The 25523-nt window shown below is 43.4% G+C and overlaps 1 protein-coding gene across 1 annotated transcript; it reads right to left on the bottom strand.

Annotated features, from left to right (window-relative positions):
- Nucleotides 1–349: 349 nt before the first annotated feature.
- Nucleotides 350–25520, bottom strand: LOC142198514 (intestinal-type alkaline phosphatase-like). Its single transcript, XM_075269546.1, has 10 exons — nucleotides 25490–25520; nucleotides 20370–20485; nucleotides 19407–19581; nucleotides 9090–9262; nucleotides 8877–9011; nucleotides 5196–5265; nucleotides 3026–3160; nucleotides 1199–1390; nucleotides 767–883; nucleotides 350–561 (listed from the first exon to the last, which is right to left on the bottom strand). The coding sequence occupies exons 1-10, from the start codon at nucleotides 25503–25505 to the stop codon at nucleotides 350–352; spliced, it is 1341 nt and encodes a 446-aa protein (XP_075125647.1). The 5' UTR covers nucleotides 25506–25520.
- Nucleotides 25521–25523: the final 3 nt, after the last annotated feature.

Here is a 25523-nt window from a genome sequence, read left to right as displayed (position 1 = left end):
CTGCTTCACTGATTCTGGCACAGTTGGAATTTTTTTCTCTAGCCCCTACCGATCCTGAACAATAAGTGCAGTTCTGAAAGTCTTTCAGATGCCTTGTGGAGTACATGTATCTTATTAGCTAAGCAAACACTGAAGTTTTCTTTGAGCACGAGTCAGAAACCAGACACTCTATATAACATCAAAAGTGACAATGACCATATAGTTTTTTTTTAATGAAGAAATTTATTATCTTCGAAAATTTTGTAGACATCATAATACCAAAAATTATAAACAGGTAATATGTATCTGAGATGCTCTGACACCACCACAATTATTACAATGGCAGAAATATAGGTACCTGCTGCAGAAGCTATTCAGGGTGCAATGTAGACTTTAGCTGCTCGCACTCTGCATAGGGTTCCAGGCAGGCTGCATAGGCCATAACATGAGCAATGTAACTCTGCTCATGGATGCCGTGAAAAAGATGGGCGAATGGGCCTTTAGCCATGATAGCTACGTCCTCTCCTCCGTGTGTCTCCGATACTAGGGGCACAGCAGCCTGCTGTCTGTAGGTATTGGATTCTGTAGAAAGGAAGAACCAGTTTCAGTTAACGTGAAAATTTGGGAAATGAAAGTGATGAAAGAAAAATGATACACAGTATAAGGTAACATAAAGAAGCTAATAGTATTACAGTTAGGATACACTATCAAATACTGCTCAGGTTTACACAGAAATGAAGAAATATTCCCATCATGGAATGATTTTTAATAGTATATAGGATGATACCTGTATTAATATTGGTGATGTCTTCCCGTACTCCATTAGAGAGCTTAAATCCAAGTCCATTCCCATACAAAAGGCTAGTGAAAGGTTTAATGTCGCTGGCTTTATTAGGCGCCAAACCTAGAAAGATTAGGAACAACACAATGTCAGTGGCAATGCTGTGGCCAGAGAGAAGACAGATAAGTCAGATACCCCAGGGATAAGCTCGGAATACAATATTCTAGTCAGACATACGAGACTTAAAAGCAGATACATATATACTGTATAAGAAGAAGGCGTCCATCATCCATTATAGTAAATGATCTCCATCTGCACCCACCATTTTATTAGCTTTTCAGTCTGATTTAAAAAAGCAGATGCGTGTCGTCACCCTAATATTAGTTAATTAGATTGAAAAACAATTAATAATGAAACAACTTTCGCTGATTTTCATACCAAAAATACTATTGCCACGGTCTGTGTATCCTCCAAAGGTGAAGACGTGTGAGTGGTCAGCAGTCACCACAGTCAGCGTGTCAGAGTCCGAGGTCAGTTGTCCAGCTCTACGGATGGCTTTGTCAAACTCAACAGCCTCAGTCAGTGAATTCTTAGCGTTCCCATCATGGTGTCCGTGATCAATTCTACCTCGTAAATTCAATTAAACATACATCAATTAACAGAAATCATAAACCCAGTTATTAAGATTGGTACCTGTCTTACGTCTATCTCATTTCATTCTCCATCTGACACAACAGGCTCTAACCTGACACAACCAGGCTCTTAATAATTCTGGGGCATCCTGTAAAATCCCACTCCACAAAATGTAAATTTACACCAGTCAGGGACTGACGTATTTTTCTTATATAATTCATGTTAGGATTCTGTCCTATTCCTGACTATGATATGTCCCAAAATTCCATAATTGTATCTCTTAGGCCCATCACAGATGACCTTGTGATTTTTCAGTGTGCTATCCGCTTTGTTCCTGAATAGCACACTGACACGTTCAATTCCTATGGGCCGAAGCACACTACCATAAAATAGTGTGCAGGGCGAGAGTCCGTGCTGCAAATCTCAGTGCAGGTCCTACTGTGTTCAGTGTTTGTGGCACAAACCCACCCATAGAAGCCTATGGAGGACTACAAATCACAGATGGCACAGGGCATTCCGTGTGTATTCATATTTGCAGAACAGTTACCCAGGTACCCACAGGTTGTTGTTTTTTTTTCTTCAGTGTGTCATCCTTATTTGCAGCTCAGCAAATATATCATCATTTACATTAAATATAATTTTTTATATATCCTCTCTTCTATGCAGCCGTGTACATCATGTCCAATGGGGTACAGCATATCTTCAACACTGCTGGTGATTGTGAGAACCCACACGGTCATTAAAATACACATTCATAGACACTGACACCTAGCCAACTGTAGTAACTGTTCAGTTTTGTCCTCTAAAGAGGACCTTTCACCACCTACAACCCCAGCATCTGTTAATAGGATCAGCTTCACTGATTCTGGAAATTTTCTCCAGCCCCAACCATTCCCCAGCAATCAATGCAGTTAGTTATGGTGCCTGATATGCTACTTAGACTTTGTACTATCAGAAGGGCAGTGTCAGGTAGGAACAGGCAAGGGGCAGGATTCCGAGCTCCAATCAAAGGTGGACAGTGTCAGAACACTGCACTTATTGTTCAGGATCGGTAGGGGCTAGAGAAAAAATTCCAACTGTGCCAGAATCAGTGAAGCAGTGTCCTTTTAGTGTAGCAAAAAGCTAGAATTGGTGGATGTGGTGAAATGCCTGTCACCAGGTCTGAAAAGCCTAATGGCATATATCATATAATAGACGTTGTCACCATGAGCATTTTTTTGTTTTGTTTATCAAAATCTGTTCAGCCATTGCAAAGATATAGACCTTTTTAGTGTTGATGCAAAATTGGATGGTGATAGCACTGCATGACATATAGCACAAACCTGGAGAAACCAAAGTGTTACTGCCCACGTTGATAGCCTACCTCATGGCGGGATGATTTGCATAAACAAAACACCAAAATGCTCAGGATGACAGTATATGCATGTCATTGGACTTTTCAGGCCTAGTGACAAGTCTTCTTTAAAACATACTTCAGCCAGGACACTCTTATGTCAATATGTAACCTCAATGGTTTTGTAAGAGAAAAGCCATCTGCTTATTGAGACTGTTCAGAGTTTTAATGTAAGTTAAAAAAGTTTCTTCACATTGAGTTAGTACACAAGTCATTTTTGGCAAGTATTTTATACTCATCTTCTACAAATAGAAAGAATCCGTTGGGATTTTTGCTTAGAATTTTGATGGCCTTCTCTGTCATCTCAGCAAGGGATGGGTCGGAAGAAGGGTCACGACTCAGTTCATATTTCATGTCTTTGGGCTCAAAAAGACCTAAAATTATAAAAGTGTTATGTGCTGTGATTTTCTACAAATCTACTAAGGCAGAAATAAGTGACCTAGCAAACCAATAACAAAAGCATTTAGGTGATGTCTACATAGCATCATAACGACAATGGAATAAACTGCAGCTACATACATGGAGTCCGGGACATAGAAATCCAAATCAAATGATATGCATAGTAAATGTATATTACATTACACAGGATTGGAGAGGAAAACAAACTTATGTACTGGGGGGGGGGGGGGATGGACTTGCAGTAAAATAAATGTTACCTTTGAAAGATTGACAATCTTAGACATAGCTTACTTAGCTGTCATAGACTTCAACAAAGATTGATGAAATACACACAGCCAATTCTCCATTAGGACTATGGAAATAGGTACCTTCTAACTCAGGACTGGTGGGGGTTACAGTGGCCAAAATGCCATAATCAGACATTTGTGATATAATCGGAGATATACTGATGCTTTACTCTTCAATTTAACCAGAAAAGAATAAAAATATAGAAGACTAGCTGGTACCCGCGACTTCGTCTGCGGTGAATGTAGAAGTGGGTATATACAGGCGTGGGTAAGGTTTTCGTACTGTGTATAAGGTATGGGATATGAAATGTAAGATTGTATCTTGTTTTTGCTGTAATTCTGAGAATACGTGAGACTTTTGTGTTGAAGTTAATTTGTATTAGAGCTGCTATACGGTGTTGTGAGAAACTTTACATAGTGACTTTGGGACAGAGGTATTTGAAGTTAACCCTTTCCCGCCGATGGCATTTTTTGATTTTCGTTTTTGACTCCCCTCCTTCTAAACCCCATAACTTTTTTATTTCTCCGCTCCCAGAGCCATATGAGGTCTTAATTTTTGCGGGACAAATTTTTCTTCATGATGCCACCATTAATTATTCTATATAATGTACTGGGAAGCAGGGAAAAAATTCAAAATGGGGTGGATTTCAAGAAAAAATGCATTTCTGCGACTTTCTTACGGGCTTTGGTTTTACGGCATTCACTGTGCAACCAAAATGACATGTCCCCTGTATTCTGTGTTTCGTTACGATTCCGGGGATACCAAATTTATATGGTTTTAGTTACATTTTGACCCCTTAAAAACAAATCCAAAACTGTTAAAAAAAAATTTGTTGAAAAGTCGCCATATTCCGACAGCCGTAACTTTTTTATACGTGCATGTACGGGGATGTATATGGCGTCTTTTTTTGCGGGACTGGGTGTACTTTGTAGTTCTACCATCTTCAGGAAATGTTATTGCTTTGATCACTTTTTATTCAAATTTTTATCAGAATCAAAACAGTGAAAAAACGGCGGTTTGGCACATTTGACCATTTTTCCCGCTACGGCGTTTACCGAACAGGAAAAATATTTGTATAGCTTTGTAGAGCAGGCGATTTTGGACGCGGGGATACCTAACATGTATGTGTTTCACAGTTTTTAACTACTTTTATATGTGTTCTAGGGAAAGGGGGGTGATTTGAATTTTTAATCCTTTTTTTTTTTGTTTTTAATTTTTTTTTTACTTTTTTTTAAAAATTTTCTTTGCATTTATTAGACCGCCTAGGGGTATTGACATGGGTGGGCGGTGTCGCGGATTGTCATAGCGGTGGGGGTTGGCAAACATGGCTGCTCCGGAGCGTTAAAGAGAGCCTCCTGGAGTATCGTTAAGGTGAGGGGCAAAGTGGTAAAGTATATGTATATGTGATTGTATGGGGTTAGGGGCGAGGCTGTAGAGGGCAATATGAATTTTGTGGCTTGCTATGGTCCAAAGTGTGTGAGATTGCAGAGATGGTGATGTGAGTTTGGGGTTTGTGGGGGTCCTGGGAAAAACGTGTGTGCGCTATTGTGACGAAAAGTAGCCTATTGCGCAATGGGGTGTATTAACTATGTTTGTGGAAAATTTCAGCCAAATCGGTCGAGCGGGTTTTGCGTGATTGACTAACAAACATCCGAACACACAAACCCACAAACATCCAAACTCACAAACTTTCACATTTATAATATTAATAGGATACTTTACCCATAAGATAGTCAGTTGTATTTTCATTCACTGCATCAAAGTCTTTTTTATTCCACACATACTTGGATCCCTAACAGGAGAAAAATGACGCAAATAATGATGTTTAGTATCACAGACAGAGCATGCTTCAGTGTAGTGACTACTCTAGATTTGTGACATAGCTAAACTATGTCTAAGGCTGCATTCACACTACGTAACGCCAGCGTGTATCACAGCCGTACATGCCGGCGTTACAGCAGGGCTGCCGAACACTTCCCATTCATTTCTATGGGAGCCGGCATACGAGCACTCCCCATAGAAATGAATGGGCTGCTTCTTTCACTGCGAGCAGTCCCATTGAAGTGAATGGGAAGTGCCGGCGTATACGGCAAGCTCTGCTCATGCCGAGCCGTACACGCCGGCACTTCCCATTCACTTCAATGGGACTGCTCGCAGTGAAAGAAGCAGTCCATTCATTTCTATGGGGAGCGCTCGCATGGCGGCTCCCATAGAAATGAATGGGAAGTGTTTGGCAGCCCTGCTGTAACGCCGGCGTGTACGGCTGTGATACACGCTGGCGTTACGTAGTGTGAATGCAGCCTTAGAGTACAACTTATTCTGGTCTTGAGAATCCCTGCACTGGCCGGAGAACTAGCCTGATGTATCATGAGGCACATGTCTTGTCAGAAATCTAGTGCACCCTCCATCAGGCCATGCGTCTACCCTTCAATATATGCCAATCCATAGGTGGAGTATATTTTAGGCACTATTTATGCAACAAAAATGGCACCCGATGGCGCCTTGCCAGCGACACAGCCTCACCAACCCATCTTTTCAGGAAAGTGGTGAGGGTGACATAAAAACAGCACTTGCAATAATTTTTTTTTTGCAAGTGCCATCTACAAAGTTACAGACCCAAGGCTTGCAACTTTTTTATACCACAAGAATGTGTTCCAGAAACATACACCGTGGAGGAAATTTATTGTAGGCTATACACCAACTATATATATATATCCAACTATATATATAGAAAAGTCACAAATGAAGGGACGCCATATATGTGCTATAGCTTTCAACCTTCACAGGGGCAGGGTTTAGCAAGGAAAAACAGATTTACTATTCCATAGGCCAGTAATTGCCACAAATTATAACACAATTCTTTACCTGCTTATAGCAGACATTGACAGCTCGTTTACACCAGCGCCCGGTCTCCGTCTGTTGGTTTTCCTCTTCTGCAGGCAGAAGACGGAAACCCGACAGACAGTGTCCTGCTATGAGCGCCGGCTCTCCGCGGCGAAACCTTTTTTTTTTTAAACCGGACACAAAGTCCTGCATGTCCGACTTCAGTAAAGTACAATATGGATTAAAACTGTTGTAGGAAATGCCTTGTAATAACCATCCTTTTCATATCTCGGAATATGCTGCCTGAATAATTTTCACTTGTTTCTAAGATATATGGAGGCTATGGCTTGCACTACACAGTTGACTTTTCGCCACATAACTTACAATGATGATGGCTGCTATATTGCAACTGCAGATGGTAAACATGATTGTGTTGTGACCCACAAAACTCCAGAATACTACAATTATTTTAGATGCTGTATCATGGTTTTGGGTGGTGAACAGTAGGTCCAGGATTCAACTCTATCTGCATGCAGATAGCATTAAGAACAATGTTGAAGCAAGGAGAAGTCAGTTTCTTGCTTCACCATTCAGTCACTGGTGGGGATGCTGGTATCTTAGATTGTAGGTAGACCCAAAGCAGTGGTAACACTATATCGCACCTCCTGCTCCAAGCCACAGAAACCAGAGTGGAAACTGCATTACAGTATGAGGTAAATAAGTGGGGCCACAAGGAAGGGGCATTATACTTTGTGGGGGGCTACAAAGGGACATTATAATGTAGAGGAGGCCACAAGTAGGGAATATTACACATTCTTACATGTTCTTAGGTGAAGGGCCAACAGATTTATATACAGTCCTATGAAAAAGTTTGGGCACCCCTATTAATCTTAATCATTTTTAGTTCTAAATATTTTGGTATTTGCAACAGCCATTTCAGTTTGATATATCTAATAACTGATGGACACAGTAATATTTCAGGATTGAAATGAGGTTTAGTGTACTAACAGAAAATGCGCAATATGCATTAAACCAAAATTTGACCGGTGCAAAAGTATGGGCACCTCAACAGAAAAGTGACATTAATATTTAGTACATCCTCCTTTTGCAAAGATAACAGCCTCTAGTCGCTTCCTGTAGCTTTTAATCAGTTCCTGGATCCTGGATAAAGGTATTTTGGACAAACAATTCAAGTTCAGTTAAGTTAGATGGTCGCCGAGCATGGACAGCCCGCTTCAAATCATCCCACAGATGTTCAATGATATTCAGGTCTGGGGACTGGGATGGCCATTCCAGAACATTGTAATTGTTCCTCTGCATGAATGCCTGAGGATTTGGAGCGGTGTTTTGGATCATTGTCTTGCTGAAATATCCATCCCCGGCGTAACTTCAACTTCGTCACTGATTCTTGAACATTATTCTCAAGAATCTGCTGATACTGAGTGGAATCCATGCGACCCTCAACTTTAACAAGATTCCCGGTGCCGGCATTGGCCACACAGCCCCAAAGCATGATGGAACCTCCACCAAATTTTACAGTGGGTAGCATGTGTTTTTCTTGGAATGCTGTTTCTTTTTGGACGCCATGCATAACGCCTTTTTTTATAACCAAACAACTCAATTTTTGTTTCCAAAATGAAGCTGCCTTGTCCAAATGTGCTTTTTCATACCTCAGGCAACTCTATTTGTGGCGTACGTGCAGAAACGGCTTCTTTCTCATCACTCTCCCATACAGCTTCTATTTGTGCAAAGTGCGCTGTATAGTTGACCGATACACAGTGACACCATCTGCAGCAAGATGATGCTGCAGCTCTTTGGAGGTGGTCTGTGGATTGTCCTTGACTGTTCTCACCATTCTTCTTCTTTGCCTTTCTGATATTTTTCTTGGCCTGCCACTTCTGGGCTTAACAAGAACTGTCCCTGTGGTCTTCCATTTCCTTACTATGTTCCTCACAGTGGAAACTGACAGGTTAAATCTCTGAGACAACGTTTTGTATCCTTCCCCTGAACAACTATGTTGAACAATCTTTGTTTTCAGATCATTTGAGAGCGGGCTGTCCATGTTCGGCGACCATCAAACTTAACTGAACTTGAATTGTTTTGTAGAAAGAAATGGTCCAAAATATCTTCATCCAGGATCCAGGAACTGATTAAAAGCTACAGGAAGCGACTAGAGGCTGTTATCTTTGCAAAAGGAGGATGTACTAAATATTAATGTCACTTTTCTGTTGAGGTGCCCATATTTTTGCACCGGTCAAATTTTGGTTTAATGCATATTGCGCATTTTCTGTTAGTACAATAAACCTCATTTCAATCCTGAAATATTACTGTGTCCATCAGTTATTAGATATATCAAACTGAAATGGCTGTTGCAAACACCAAAATATTTAGAACTAAAAATGATTAAGATTAATAGGGGTGCCCAAACTTTTTCATAGGACTGTATATGATGTAACCTGCCACCTACGGGAGGAATTATAGTTCCTACTGTGGTAACACATGGGCAGGTTGCATTTTATGCTTTGTAAGAGAAGCATGTCAATATTATATGAATATCCCAATAGCCACAGATTTCAATACCTGTCTCTTGTTCAGCCACAGATTTATTAAGTTGAGACCATCTTTTCTAACAGCTTGGCTTGATGTACTGGTTGGGTATTCTGGATCAGGTGTTCCCTTGGGACTCATGTAGGCTCGGCCTCCTCCCAGAATCACCTTCAAATAAGAGAATAAGTCAGTAAATGCTGCTTAAATATTCTGATCCTCCAGTTAATACATTGTAGTTATAATTACATCAATGTCTGTGTTATGAACCAGCTGGTAAGCAATGTCCTTGCAACCATTGTTGATCATGTTTGTGGTCATCTCATTGTCAGAGTACCAGTCACGGTTGGCACTGTGTGCATAGGAAGCAGCTGGAGAGGCATGTTGGACACGGGTTGTTGTCACAATGCCTACAGATTTACCTGTCAATGCAAAAAGTTTAGTTTAATAATGCAAAAAGGATTAGTTACATCAGCACTAAAAGAACATAGGGACAAATAACAATGAAAAGAGGTAGGGGGAGGTAGGGGGTACGCTACAAATGGCGTGTTTGCCCCGGTCACATATGCAAATGTATAGGGGTCACACGGTGGCTCAGTGGTTAGCACTGCAGCCTTCAAATCTCACCATGGGCAAAAAAAAGATCTGCAAGGAGTTTGTATGTTCTCCCTGTGTTTGCATGGATTTTCATCCCATATTCCGAAAAAGACATACTGATAGAGAAAAAATGTACATTGTGAGCTCTATGTGGAGCTCACAATCGACATTTAAAAAAAATAAAAAAATGTATATGCCTTTAGACTGTGTTGATGTTGTGTTTTCTATTGTAGCAGTCAGTAGTAGCCCCTATTGTCTTAACAGTGGTGTTTTGCTGCCATCTACTGGTGTGAAGAAATATAGCCTGGGACTGTACTACTGTGAGACAATAATCACCCTGTTCTGTTTGGTAAATGGTGCGGTCCAGAGGAAGTGACGTGAGCAGGAAGCACAGAGCAGCGTGGTGTGGATCCAGAGTGTGTGCTGTGAGGACCTGTGAGAGGCCATTGCTGCTGTAGGCCATAGTAGAAGGCCTGAAGCACTGCAGAGACTGACTGGAGAAAGCGGCAGTGTTGTGGAGATTGTTCTGGAGACTAAAGCCGGACTGTGCCTTGGACTTTGTTCAGACCTTCACCCAAGACAGAAGCAAGACAGAGTCTGCTGAGTTCCTGGACAGGCCTGCATCGAGGGAGCACCACAGAGAGCTGAGAGACTGTATAAACCCGGTACCGTACAAGTATCTCAGGGACAGCTAGGGCCAGTTTATAGCGTGCGTTATCCTCATACTGTTATATGTAACTTAGTTTTATTTTGTTGATTCCTTCCCATTTTCCATAAGTAAATTGTGTTATATACCTGCCAGTGTGCGTCTGTCTCCTAGTCGCGGATCCTCGTTACCTGCTGGCCCGGACTTACATTTTGGCGTAGTCGGCAGGATCCGTAGCTCAGGAGACATGTCGGACAGGGAAGAGGGAACCTCTGCCGGGTCAAGCTCAGGCGCCCCAGCTGATAGTCCCAATGTAGCTGTTTTACCAGGAAGGAGAATGGTGCCGCCGGGCTCAGTGATGAGCCAAGTGACAAAATTTGACGGATGTAATATGACGGTAGCTGAATGGGCAGATCAGATACGAGGCTTACAGCAGATATATGACATTGCACCAGATGTGATAGTACAGTTAGCCACACTGACGCTGACAGGGGACGCCAAGACGACTGTCAGGCTACAACCAGCTAATGAGAAAAAGACATTTGATGAAGTAGTGACTTTGTTAGAGACCATTTATGGAGAGACAGCATCATTAGGTTCCCTAAAGGTCAGGTTCTTTCAGCGAACCCAGTCAGAAACTGAAACTCTCCCTCAGTATGCCAATGCCCTACAAGAACTACTCAATGACGTTAGGGAAAAAGGGGGAACCAACGCTATAGCCGACTATGACCGTACTCTCCGAGACCAGTTTGTCATAGGAATACGTGACAAGATCATAGCAGAGGCAATGCAAGATGAGATAAGGAGACGGCCACAATCTACCTTCAGTGACATACGGGTGGAGGCAATTTACCGTGCGAATAGTAAAGTGACAGAGCCACAGGTGAGAGAGAGTGTCACACTAAGTCAAGGCGAAGCAGCAGCTATAGGAAAAGCCAGAGACCTGGAGTCCATTATTCAGAAACTACAGGTAGAAGTAGAATACCTAACAAAGCGCTGCGAAGATTATGCACAGCAGGCCAAGAGAGGCTATGAAGGAGGAAGAGTGAATAAAGTACCTGAGAGAGGAGTGTCAGGGGCCTACCGAGGGGGCCCAGAACAGGACCGAGAACGTTGGGTCTACCGAGGGGGCCCAGAGAGACGACCACCTCGGCGAGAGATCCAGTGCTGGGTGTGTGGAAGACTGGGACATGTCGCTGCAAAATGCCCAGACAAGTTCCCAAGACAGCCGCCTTTAAACTAGAAGGTTCCAGCGCAGCGGGGCATGCGTTGGAAGGGAATAAAAGAGTGAAGGAAGTTAAGAGCCCTGATGATACACTGATTGCAGCAAGCCCAGTATTGCAGGTCAAGATGAATGATGTTCTTGTTACTGGAATGATAGATACGGGATCACAGGTTACCACTATGGGAAGAGAATGTTATGAACGGTACTTCCAACAGTCTGCCCAGTATGACCCTGAGATGTTTGTGAGTGTGGTGGCAGCCAATAACCTACCTGTCCCGGTATGCGGAGTAGTCTGGATGGACGTGAACATATGCGGCCGAGACTTAGGCAGAAGAGGTATTATCGTAGTCCAGGAGGGCTATGATAAACAGATCCCCGTAATTTTAGGGATGAATATTCTGAAGGACATGGACCACCTGCTGTTTGCTAGAGATGGGCATAATTATTGGAGAGAAGCTACTGCTCACCAACCCACTCGGGCTGCCTTACAGCGATTAATAAGGATGTGTGGACTACAGAGAGCCACCGGTGGAGAACAGCCCGTGGGCTGTATTACTGTTCCTCATCACACCAAGATAACACTACCAGCTGAAAGAGAGACTATTATATCGCTCCCACTGGGCACCACCCGGAAATTAGAAGGCCTCTCTGTCATGATTGACCCATTATCTAACCAGAGCGGGTGCACTAATGTGCTTGTGGCTCGCTCCTTGTCTGTGGTAACCCAGGGGAGAGTGTTGGTGCGGTGTGTCAATACCTATAACCAGAGTTTAGATCTGACTCCAGGTAGCCTCCTTGCCAAGGTCTATGCTGTCCCAGCTGAAATACGAAAGGCGACACCTTTAGAACTGACCCCGTCCGGGAAGGGGGAATGGTCAGTGACCGTGTCCACAGAAGCAGAAGGGCTCATTGTCTCCCATGAAGAAGGGCGGTTGCTGCGGGAACGGATGAAGTTAAATGTTTCCCGATTCACCACTGATCAAGTCAGAAAGATAGACCAGTTGCTAGGAGAACACAAGGCCTCATTTGCACGACATGAGAATGACTTTGGCTGCGCACAGGGAATCTATCACGAAATACCCACTGGAGATGCGGCTCCCATCCGAGAGAGATATCGGCAGATACCACCCCAACAGTACCAAGAAGTGAAAGATCTGCTGAATTCAATGCTGGAGAATGGAGTTGTTAGAGAGAGTCAAAGCCCTTGGGCTGCACCAGTGGTGTTAGTCAAAAAGAAGGACGGATCTTTAAGGTTCTGCGTGGATTATCGTAGACTGAACTCCTGCACTGTACGTGACTCTTACCCGCTCCCCCGTATTGAAGAATCGCTTACGGCCTTAGGCAAGGCCCGTTACTTCTCGTCCCTGGATTTAGCAAGTGGCTACTGGCAGGTCCCCATGAGTGAGAAAGACAAAGGGAAGACGGCTTTCATCCTCCCAATGGGTCTATATGAGTTCAACCGTATGCCTTTTGGTCTGACCAATGCCCCGGGTACATTCCAACGGCTCATGGAGAAATGTCTGGGCGATTTCAATTTCGAATTCACTCTGATTTACCTTGATGACATCATTGTCTATTCCGCTACATTCGAAGATCATCTTCAGAAGCTGGGGCAGGTTTTTAGGAGACTGAGAGAGCACGGTTTGAAGTTGAAGCCCAGTAAGTGTCGCCTGTTACAGGAAGAAATTGAATATTTGGGACATCGAATATCAGGACGTGGAGTGCAGCCATCCAGTGAGAAGATTGCGGCTGTGCGAGACTGGCCCACTCCTACCACCCTACGAGAGGTCCGTGCCTTCTTAGGGCTTGCTGGATATTACAGGCGGTTTGTGAAAGACTTTGCACACAAAGCTGAACCACTGAATGCGCTATTGAGGAATACCGCTAGGGGTCCGAAGGCTCAATGCGTGCCTTGGGGTATCGAACAAGAGAGAGCATTTCAAACTCTGAAAGATGCTTTGACCAACCCTCCAATTCTGGCATATGCTGATTACCATCTACCCTTTCAGCTTTATACAGACGCCAGCCAATATGGTCTTGGGGCAGTACTCTCCCAAATCCAGAATGGAGAAGAAAGAGTGATCGCATATGGCAGCCGGTCATTACGAGACTCTGAAAGAAACCCTGCTAATTACAGCTCCTTCCGCTTGGAGTTATTAGCCCTTGTGTGGGCAATGACTGAGAAGTTTGCGGGGTACCTCACCGGGGCAGAAGTACAAGTGTTGACAGACAACAATCCACTGGCACATTTGGATAATGCAAAGCTAGGTGCCCTGGAGCAACGGTGGATGGCCCGACTTTCTAAGTACCGCTACAGTGTGAAATATCGCTCCAAAAATGAGAATCAGAATGCCGATGCATTGTCCCGAGTCACCACCCAACCACCGGTCGGGGACATAGATCAAGAATTAGAATCAACAGAGGTACCTGATTTCACCCAGTTTTCCCAGAAGGTGGTGACTGCTCGACAGAGCGAAATACTGGGAACTCAAGTAGCTCCCTTCCTGGGCCCATCCCACCAAGAATGGATTGGGCTCCAGCAACGTGATCCAAGCCTGGCACTGCTATGCCGTTGTGTTAAAAAGGGGTGCAAGCCTACTACTGATGAAAGAGACCAGCTGTCACCCGAAGTATTAGCGGTACTGGGGCAGTGGAACCGATTGGAGATGAGGGACGGGATCCTACGACGGCGTGTATACTTGCCAACTGAAATTGACGCCTGTTATCAAATTGTAGTGACTACTGATCTGGCCCGTCCACTAGCCGCCGAGGTACATCGTAGGAATGGTCACTTTGGAGCTGAGAAGACCTTTAGGTGGCTCCAACGATTGATCTTCTGTCCGAGTCTCCGCTTCATTGTTGAAGAAGTATGTCGTGATTGCAGAGCATGCGAAATCAACAAAGCAGTTGAACAGAGGGCTCCAACACAGACCATAGTGACGAAAGAGCCACTTGAAGTATTGATGATTGACTATCTCGCCGTGGGATATTCTGCAAGTGGGCATCAGTATTGCTTAGTTATGGTAGATCACTTTACCAAATTTGCTGTAGCCGTTGCAACAAAGGACCAGACTGCTGAGTCGGCTGCTGAGGCCCTGTGTCACCACTTCATACGAGTGTACGGCTGCCCTCAACGCATTCACTCTGACCAAGGCGCCTGCTTTGAGGGGCGAGTCATGCAAGAAGTGCAACGTATTTATGGAATGAAAAAGTCACGCACCACCCCATACCATCCACAGGGGAACGGGGCATGTGAACGATTTAACCGCACATTACTTCAGATGATCCGTACCTTGGAAGCCGACAAGAAGCGACAATGGCCGCAGTACCTGCCTGAATTGCTATGGGCCTATAATAATCAAGTCCACTCTGTCACAGGGTACGCCCCATATGTTCTCTTCTTTGGGCGACCCGGAAAAGGTGTGGGAGACCTCAACCTCGAAGACACCGATGAATTTCCTTATCGAGGCCTGCCCACTTGGATTCAGGCTCACCGTCAGAGATTAGAGACTGTCCACCGGATAGTACGTGAGAGACTACAAGAACAAGTTCACCCTAATCATCGGCCGGTGCAGGACACCCCTCTTAAAGTGGGCGACTTAGTCTTGGTACGAGTAAAGAAGCCACTAGGGAAATTGGACAGTAGGTGGGAACCTGACCCTTACTGCATTGTGGCCCACCCTCATGTTGATAGTCCCGTTTACCAAGTCCAAAATACCCTGACCAAGCAGACGCGGACGCTACACCGTGACATGTTACGCCCATGTCAGTCTCAGGGACCAGTTCAGAATGACAGAGAGGAAGTGACTATGACACACCCCTCCACAAGTGAGCCCTGGTTGTGGGATGACGATGATGATAACGGGGGTGTTGTGGAAGCTGTGACCACCCCGACAGTAACTGGGCCTGCAACAGTAGTGACACCCCCGACTGCCATATCTGACCGTCCTAATGAGAGACCGACCTCTACACTTGCTGATGATATGACAAGCTTGCGGCGGACTAGTCGCTCCACAGCGGGTGTACCGCCAGTGCGTTATGCCCAGAATGAGTTTGTTTGGCCAGCGGTCCATCGTTACATCACAACATTGCGATTACAGAAATGTGTTGATGGGGCTATTGTTGTCAGGGACTGCCAACATTCGACTGGGGGGGTATGTAGCAGTCAGTAGTAGCCCCTATTGTCTTAACAGTGGTGTTTTGCTGCCATCTACTGGTGTGAAGAAATATAGCCTGGGACTGTACTACTGTGAGACAATAATCACCCTGTTCTGTTTGGTAAATGGTGCGGTCCAGAGGAAGTGACGTGAGCAGGAAGCACAGAGCAGCGTGGTGTGGATCCAGAGTGTGTGCTGTGAGGACCTGTGAGAGGCCATTGCTGCTGTAGGCCATAGTAGAAGGCCTGAAGCACTGCAGAGACTGACTGGAGAAAGCGGCAGTGTTGTGGAGATTGTTCTGGAGACTAAAGCCGGACTGTGCCTTGGACTTTGTTCAGACCTTCACCCAAGACAGAAGCAAGACAGAGTCTGCTGAGTTCCTGGACAGGCCTGCATCGAGGGAGCACCACAGAGAGCTGAGAGACTGTATAAACCCGGTACCGTACAAGTATCTCAGGGACAGCTAGGGCCAGTTTATAGCGTGCGTTATCCTCATACTGTTATATGTAACTTAGTTTTATTTTGTTGATTCCTTCCCATTTTCCATAAGTAAATTGTGTTATATACCTGCCAGTGTGCGTCTGTCTCCTAGTCGCGGATCCTCGTTACCTGCTGGCCCGGACTTACACTATTATGTGTTTTAGTCAAATATAAAATGTATTAGAGATGAGCGAACAGTGTTCTATCGAACACATGTTCGATCGGATATCAAGCTGTTCAATGTGTTCGATTCGAATCGAACATCACGTGGCAAACTCCAAAAAAACTCGATTCCCCTCCCACCTTCCCTGGCGCTTTTTTTGCACCAATAACAGCGCAGGGGAGGTGGGACAGGAACTACGACACCGGAGGCATCGAAAAAAAATCGGAAAAAGTCATTGGCTGCCGAAATCAGGTGACCTCCTTTTTAGACGAATAGTGGATTTCAAATCCGGGTCATATGAGAATGTGAACTTTGTGACTAAGAGACAGGGATAGCTGTACAGGCAGGGATAGCTAGGGATAACCTTTATTTAGGTAGGAATGTTATTAAAAATAACTTTTTGGGGCTCTATCGGGTGTGTAATTGTGATTTTTGTGACATAAACTTTTTCCCATAGGAATGCATTGGACAGCGCTGATTGGCCAGAGTACGGAATTCGACCAATCAGCGCTGGCTCTGCTGGAGGAGGCGGAGTCTAAGATCGCTCCACACCAGTCTCCATTCAGGTCCGACCTTAGACTGCGCCTCCTCCGGCAGAGCCAGCGCTGATTGGCCGAAGGCTGGCCAATGCACACTAAGCTCTGCTATATCAGATGGGCTGACCGGCACATCAGATGTAGCTGAGCCGAGTGTGCACACTCGGCTCTGCTATATCAGATGGGCTGACCGGCACATCAGATGTAGCAGAGCCGAGTGTGCACATCTGATATAGCAGAGCCGAGTGTGCACATCTGATGTAGCAGAGCCGAGTGTGCACACTCGGCTCTGCTACATCTGATGTGCCGGTCAGCCCATCTGATATAGCAGAGCCGAGTGTGCACATCTGATGTAGCAGACCCGAGTGTGCATTGGCCAGCCTTCGGCCAATCAGCGCTGGCTCTGCCGGAGGAGGCGGAGTCTAAGGTTGGACCTGAATGGAGACTGGTGTGGAGCGATCTTAGACTCCGCCTCCTCCAGCAGAGCCAGCGCTGATTGGTCGAATTCCGTACTCTGGCCAATCAGCACTGGCCAATGCATTCCTATGGGGAAAAGTTAGCTTGCGAAAATCGCAAGCTGACAGGGATTTCCATGAAATAAAGTGACTTTTATGCCCCCAGACATGCTTCCCCTGCTGTCCCAGTGTCATTCCAGGGTGTTGGTATCATTTCCTGGGGTGTCATAGTGGACTTGGTGACCCTCCAGACACGGATTTGGGTTTCCCCCTTAACGAGTATATGTTCCCCATAGACTATAATGGGGTTCGAAACCCGTTCGAACACTCGAACAGTGAGCGGCTGTTCGAATCGAATTTCGAACCTCGAACATTTTAGTGTTCGCTCATCTCTAGTGTCTATGTCATCACAAGAGATGATAAAACATCACTGGGTGGGGTTAGACATGTCCTCACATATCTAAGTTATGGTGCCATTAGGGTGGTAAGTTACAGCTGGAGTGTTTGCCACCCGGTGGAGGCAAGGTAGTGAACTTTCAGGAAATATCTAGGTAGCTATCGTACTGACGCAGACTGCCAGTAGACTGTGGTCAATCCTTAAAGGGGTTGTCCCATCACAAGGATCCTATCTATGCTGCTAGTTTATGTGGATTTAAGACTTTTCCTAAATGCATTGCTTTATTTTGTTATTTCATTTCTATGGCCCTTGGGATTATCTGCTCATTTGTCAAGTGATGTAGCTGCCTGCTCTCAGGGGGGGAGGGAGGGGCTGGGAGCAGCTCTGAGCTGTTTGTGTCCGATAAGTAGCGGAGCTTCTCAGATAGGGGAGGTGAGAGCTCCGGGATTTCTGAGCTCTTATCAGACGCTTTAATTGAATTTGACTGATAAGGGCTGAGATAGGGAGTCCGTCACCTCTGTATGTAATGCAAACTGAGGGGTTCTAATGAGAATGAGAAAATGTAGGAACCTTGTGGCTTTCTGAAAGACTCTGACAATGTCAAAAACCAAAGGTTGCACACAGCTATTGGAGCATTTCAAGAGTTTATAGTGAGGATCCTACTCAGTAGAGTTTCGGCATCTAATCCCATACAAGCCAGGGATACATCTGCCTTGAGGTGAGACAAGAAAATAGCCTAGTAGTGTGCACTGTCTGAGATGAATAAAGCCATATACTGAAACAAAGCCTCGAAGCATGAGAAAACTGAAGCTATACGTGGAGTTTAACATACCTAATACTACAGTAGCAGCTCATACACCAACCACCGCCTCCTAGAGATCACCAGCTCCAGCAAAATACCAACAGCCAGCGCTTCATCCTACCTCTTTCCAATAGAGAGAAGTGGCAGCTATATAGTGAATGCCCAGCAAAGAGAGGAGCTATATTGTACAGTGAATGACCAGCAAATAGAGGAGATATATAGTGAATGCCCAGCAAAGGGAGGAGCTATACAGTGAATCCCCAGCAAAGAGAGGAGATATACAGTGAATGCTCTGCAAAGAGAGGAGCTATACAGTGAATCCCCAGCAAAGAGAGGAGCTATACAGTGAATGCTCTGCAAAGAGAGGAGCTATACAGTGAATCCCCAGCAAAGAGAGGAGATATACAGTGAATGCTCTGCAAAGAGAGGAGCTATACAGTGAATCCCAAGCAAAGAGAGGAGCTATACAGTGAATCCCCAGCAAAGAGAGGAGATATACAGTGAATGCTCTGCAAAGGGAGGAGCTATACAATGAATGCCCAGCAAAGACAGGAGCTATACAGTATATACCAACCAGAGATAGGAGTACACCTGTGACCCATACATGGAATTCAGAACCAATATAGCATATGGTTCCTGCAGTGAAGCAAGATGCAACTGTGGGCAAGGGGTTTCCATGAGTAGCAGAGCAAGGGGTTTGATGTCTCTTCAGCCGTTCCGAACAGCATACTCACAGCACGCTCCCATAGAAATGAATGGAAGCGGCCGGAACGCGGGGGGTTAAGTGGCCGGCCGCCGGCAAGTCTTTAGGGGGCAACATTTAAATTTTAGCCCCAAACAGCAGTCAAGCGTGAACCAGCCTTCGTACAGGGTACCTTTAAAACTTGCATTTAGGACCAGCTTGAAAGAATTCTTATTCCTACTTCCTATTTTACTAAATCTGAAAATTTGGTGGGAATTCCACTCTATTCGTCTTTGCATCCTTTGGAGTGACAGTCACTAGTTCTGCTCTTTATATTTATTTTTATACAGATACAGGACTAAATTCACAATGATAAAGTGGAGGCTATGAACGGTGTCATCCAGGTAAAGGCATGATATTTCTCACCTGCTAATTTAGCTCTGTGAAGTATGGATTCAACTTCATTGCCATTGGCACTTGTACAGACTCCATATGTTGCAGCTGCGCTCACACCCAGGGTCCCAGAATTGGCTTTCACCCCACACAAGTAGGCTGTGCCTGTACCCGCACTGTCAGGGACCTGTGCATCTACATTGTATACCTAGAAGTAACATGCAGTCATTTTAGTGTCATGTTGCTATAGTAATTTATGAGTAGCCAAATTAGACATGAAAATGGGATTTATAAGGAATAGGAACAGAAATTTTTAAAATTTGGGCAATGGCTAAAATAAGTATCTAATCTAATCGATGATGATTTGAAGATAGAGACAGTTGCACCAAAGTAACTGGCAGTACCTTTGATGTTATTATTATGTATATACAGTATTATATATACCTCTCATATACTAGTCCTGTGAGAGAGAGTGCTCTCTGGAGATGTTAGAAAGTTGACAAGATGGAGACCAGTATGAGTTGGGGGTAAAGGAGGCAGTGTAAATATGCATTACCATTAAGGGTACATTCACATGGAGGAATCTGCCACGGATTTGTTTTCAATGGGCGGGAAAAATCTCAATAGGACTCAGAAAAATATCAGCGTCCTACTAGATTCTGCAGCTGGATTCCGCGGATCAGGAGCCCCTACAATTACGCCCATTCATCCAGGTCTAATCAGTAGAGTAAAACCGTCGAGTCAATTTAATGGCCGAATACGGCGGCAGAAAATTATGTGGAATTTCATTTTATTTTCTGCCGTGAGAACCTAACCTACAACCTTCAACTTGCTTAGGAAGGTTTATTTTTATATTTACTTTACTCTATATGCATTTACAATATTTTGCTATATAAATTAACAATGGGCATAATAATTGTTAGTTGTGTGATTCAGCAGGCAAAATTGTGAATATGTTTATCTATGTTATTGTTATATTTGCTTCCCCATTCTCACCTTTGATAGAGCTACATGTGGAAACTTTTCCATCTCTAATATATTGTCTTCTCCAAGCTGTCCTGCTAACTGTCCTTGGTATATTCTGGCAGCGGTGATTGTCGTTACACCCATCCCTGGAATTAGGTACATCATTCATCGTACTGAGGCATAATATTATTTAGAAAACAACCTTATACATATGCAGGTACCCCTGATTTTTTTTTCCAGAAAATTAAATATTTCTTCCATAAAATTATTGTAATTACATGTTTTGTTATACACATGTTTATTTCTTTTGTTTGTACTGGAACAGCAAAAAACAGACAATAAGGCAAATTGGACATAATTTCATACAGGATACCAAAAATGGTCCAGACAAAATTGTTGGCACCTTTTCAAAATTGTTGGTAAGTAACTGTTTCAAGCATGTGATGCTCATTCTAACTCACGTGTGGCAAGTAACAGGTGTGGGAAATATAAAAATCACACCTGAAACCAGATAAAAAGGAGAAAAGTTGACTCAATGTTTGCATTGTGTGTCTGTTTGTGCCACACTGCACATGGAGAATAGAATTTTGATATTTTGAATTGATATTTTGTGGAAAAATTTCAACTATCTCAAGGTTACAGGTCTCTCTCCAGAGATCTTGAAGCTCCTTTGCTCACCATGAACAAAATAATCAAGAAGTTTACAACCCACGGCAGTGTAGCTAATCTCCCTTGACGTGGACAATAAAATAGATGAAAGGTTTGCAATGCAGGATAGACTAGATCAGTGATGGCAAACCTATGGCATGTGTGCCATAGAGGGCATGCAGAGTCCTCCATGCTGGCACGCATGCGGTCGCCCGGATCGCTCACCAACGGGGAATCCGGTACAGGATTCCCCATTGATCAGTGATCTCTGCCTTCAGTTGTATGTGCAAATGCACATACAGCTGAAAGCTGTCAGTGTAGGCGGCGGATTGCGGCCTACACTGACTGCAGAGTTTTACCTCTGCCCCGATGCGGGCGCGATGACATCATCAGCACCAGCAGTGAAAAGGAGCTGGACGCCAGCGGCTCTTCGTGGGTGAGTATGAGAGTGTGTGGCTGACTGTGGCTGACTGTGGCTGACTGTGTCTGAGTGTGAATATGATACAAAAGACCTTATAATACTGTGGGGGCATACTAAAGAGCTTATAATACTGGGGGGTGTACTACAGAGATTATAATACTGGGGGGCGTACTAAAGAGCTTATAATACTGGCGGATGTGTATTAAAGAGCATATAATACAGGGGGACGTATTAAAGAGCATATAATACTGGGGGCGTACTAAAGAGCATATAATACTGGGGAGGTGTAATAAAGAGCTTATAATACTGGGGTGGCATACTAAAGAGCATATAATACTGGGGAGCGTACTAAAGAGCATATAATACTGAGGGGATACGTACTGAGGAGCATATAAGATGGGAAGGATGTGTATTGAGGAGCATATAATACTGTGTGAGGGAAGGGAGCATACTGAGGAGCATATAATACTGGGGGGGCGTATTTATAAGCATATAATACTGTGTGTGGGTGCCACTGTGGAGCATATAATCCTGTGGGGGGCTACTATGGAGCATATAATACTGTGTGGGAGGACCTACTGCGGAGCATATAACACTGGGGGACTACTGTGATACTGTGGTGAATATAATACTGTGTGGTGGGCCTTCTGTGGAACATCTAATTCTGTCTGGGGTCCCCTCACTCTTTATATCACACAGTATCTGTTTTATAGCAGACGTGATATTAGTACAGGATGTAAGAATATTACACGGTCACTATAAAACAGATCTTGTGCGATGTAAATAGTGAAAATTAATTGTTCAAAATACAAAATGCAGATAGTTTTACATTTCAGTACGAACTTGTTTTTTGTATTATTGAAAGCTCTGTAAAGCCCCATTCACATGACTGTAATTTGTGGTCTGTAACTGTCCGCAATTGTGGATCTGCACAGTATTAAAGGGGCTCTAGGAAAAGTCATTTTTAACTAATCACACCTTTGCATAGCTTTTAGAAAGTCTATTCCACACCTACCTTTTGTATGTAGATTGCCTCAGTGGTTTCTGAATAAGTCCATTTTTATTCATATGATAATTAGACTGTTGCACACTACATCGTGCACTCCTCTCCCTGTTGTTTCCTATGGGAGACTGCTGCTGCTGCTGATGATGATGACTCAGCTTCCTGTTTGCCTCACACACATAGGAGATAATAGCAGAGAGGAGGCTGCTGGAAACTTCCTGTACTGGCTGAAAGCTCATTAGCATATGAATAAAAACGGACTTATTCAGAAACCACTGAGGCAATCTACATACTAAAGGTAGGTGTGGAATAGACTTTCTAAAGGCTATGCAAGGATGTGATTAGTTAAAAATGACTTTTCCCAGTGATAGAGCCCCTTTAAATTGCCGTCTTGGCACTCCGCGATAATTTAGTGGGTTTTGGGTTGCAGTTTGGGCTTTCGGTCTCTAAAAGGTTCGCCATTACGGGTCTACATGGTGGATAAGCAGCCCCAGTCAAGCTCCAAAGAAGTTCAAGCTGTCCTGCAAGCTCAGAGTGCAACAGTGTCAGCATGAGCTATCTATCAACATATAAATGAAATTAAATGCCATGACCTGAGACCCAGGAGAACCCCACTGCTGAAACAGAGACATGAAAAAGCTAGACTGCCGTTTACCAAAATGTACCTGCGTAAGCCAAAATCCTTCTGAGAAAAAAAATTGTGGACAGATGAGATTAAGATAGAGCTTTTTGGTAAAGCACAACATTCTACTCTTTACTGAAAACAGAATGAGGCCTACAAAGAAAAGAACACAGTACTAACAGTCTAACATGATGGAGCTTCAAAGATGTTTTGGGGTTGTTTTGCTGCCTCTGGCACTGGGTGCCTTGACTGTGAGCAAGGGATCATAAAATCTGAAGATTACCAAAGGATTTTGGGTCACATTGTATAGAGTCCAGTGTCAGAAAGCTACATTCTAGGTGTGGGTCTTCCAGCAGGACATTTGCCTCAAACATACTTCAAAAAGCACCCAGAAATGGATGGAAACAAAGCCCTGGAGAGTTCTGAAGTGGCCAGCAATGAGTCCGGATCTAAATCCCATTGACCAGCTGTGGAGAGATCTTAAAATTGCTGTTGGGACAAGGCACCCATCATATATGAGAGACCAGTTTTCAAAATAAGAGAGGTCCAAAATTCCAGTTGAGAGGTGTAACAAGCTTGTTGATGGTTATAGGAAGTAATTGATTTCAGTTATTTTTTCGAAAGGTTGGTAACCAAATATTAAGTAGAGGGTGCCAGTAATTTTGTCCAACCCATTTTTGGAGTTTTGCATCAAATTATATAATTTTGGCTTTTTTTTCCCCTGTTGTTTGTGTTCTTCCAATACACACAAAGGAAATAAACATGTATAGCAAAACATGTATAAATGCATTGTTTGGGGTTTTTTTTATCCCTACCTTCTTTCACCTTACAAACCCATATTAAGAAGAGGTTCGCAGACAGGGGTGCCATTTTCACTTAAGGTACTCTGCATGAAGGTCTGTACGATGGACAATGATGGTGTCCCTTTCTCCCTTACTTGAGCAACATCTATCTGTCTTGGTATAACAGACCTAGTAGTGTGTTCTTGTTTTCTTGAAAGATGCTTCTGCTTATATAAGCATTAGGCTGAGGCCCCCTTGCGGAAGTGCAGCTTTTTAAGTTGCAGATTTTGCTGCTTTTTTTTTTTTTTTGCCAAAGCCAAGAATGGCTACAAAAATGGAAATGAGAAATATAAAAAAATGTGTTTCCTCAAAGTGGGCCTCAGCCTTATGCCGATTTTATTGAGTGTTTATTAAAAGCTTTGTATTTTATAAAGTTAAGCGTCCAGTACAAACTGTATTACACAAGATCCATTTTTTGCCATCTATATATAAGTGCCTATGTATCTTCTTACAGTTTAAATAAACTTTCGGACAACATTGATTTTCTATCAGTATTTGTGTCATAAATAAATTTGTAATATACTTTATTATCACATTTTGGATCCTTTCTGTGAAATCCTGCATTTTTTTTTTACTCTTTCCCTTGATTCAGCTTTGAGAGCAGTTTCTGCCTCTCATTGAATGTTACTGTGTAGGGAAATAGAGAGCTGTGTAGCATATAGAGAAAATGAGAGGGGAAAGGTCACATCAAACAGTGATTACTTGGGCAATATAGAACATACAAACTTGCTTTTGGTTTCATATGTAAGAAGAGATTCTCTTCAATGCTATCTTTATTATTTACTATGACAGCACTGGTTGAAAACACAGTCCAGATTGGGGTTTTTACATTATTTATATTATACTGCTGCATATAAATATCTTAATGCTGGGGGCAACATGGTGGCTCAGTGGTTAGCATGATAGCTTTGGATAGTGCTTGGGTCCTGGGTTTGAACCCTGCCAGGAACAACATCTGCAAGGAGTTTATATGTTTTCCCTGTGTTTGTGTGGACATACTGATAGGAAAAAAAAATTGCACATTATGATCCTTATAAATAAATAAATATCTTAATGTTGTGTTTTTAATCAGTAATATCTCTGGAAATATTTATACAGGTTCACAGCTGTTCGGGGATTCCATCTCCGAATCCACTTGAAAAATGCAAAGAGATAAGTCCTGCAAGCAAGACTTTCCTCTCCGTATTTTTCGGATGGAAACCCATTTCTGTAGGTAATTGCTTTTTAAGCAGACTAAGTTTCTGTTTTTTGGAATCAAGTTTGTAAGTTTTATAATGCTTGAAATATAACAGTTTGAAGTGCCCCTCCCCTCCCCCTAATTTTCTCTACATGTTATACAGCCCCGACTACATTCAGTGAGGCAGAAACAGCTCTCAATACAGAAGCAAGGGAAAGAATAAAGAAGTACAGGATTTCATGCAAGGAGACAACATTTGTTAATAAAGTATATAATAAAATGTATTTATGACACAAATACTGACAGAAAATCAAAAGTTGTCTGAACGTTAGTTATTCTTTAAGACATCTTGAACAACATTTAAGAACTGCACTTGTATCTTCGTACCAATACACATAACCTATTGTTTGGTCATCCTGAGCCAGGTGATAACTTACCATCTCCTAAAAACATAATAAGATTCTTAGCCTT

The sequence above is a fragment of the Leptodactylus fuscus genome, chromosome 3 (assembly GCF_031893055.1).
Source record: "Leptodactylus fuscus isolate aLepFus1 chromosome 3, aLepFus1.hap2, whole genome shotgun sequence".
NCBI classification, from domain to species: Eukaryota; Metazoa; Chordata; class Amphibia; order Anura; family Leptodactylidae; genus Leptodactylus; species Leptodactylus fuscus.
This window is presented reverse-complemented; position numbering and strand designations above follow the sequence as displayed.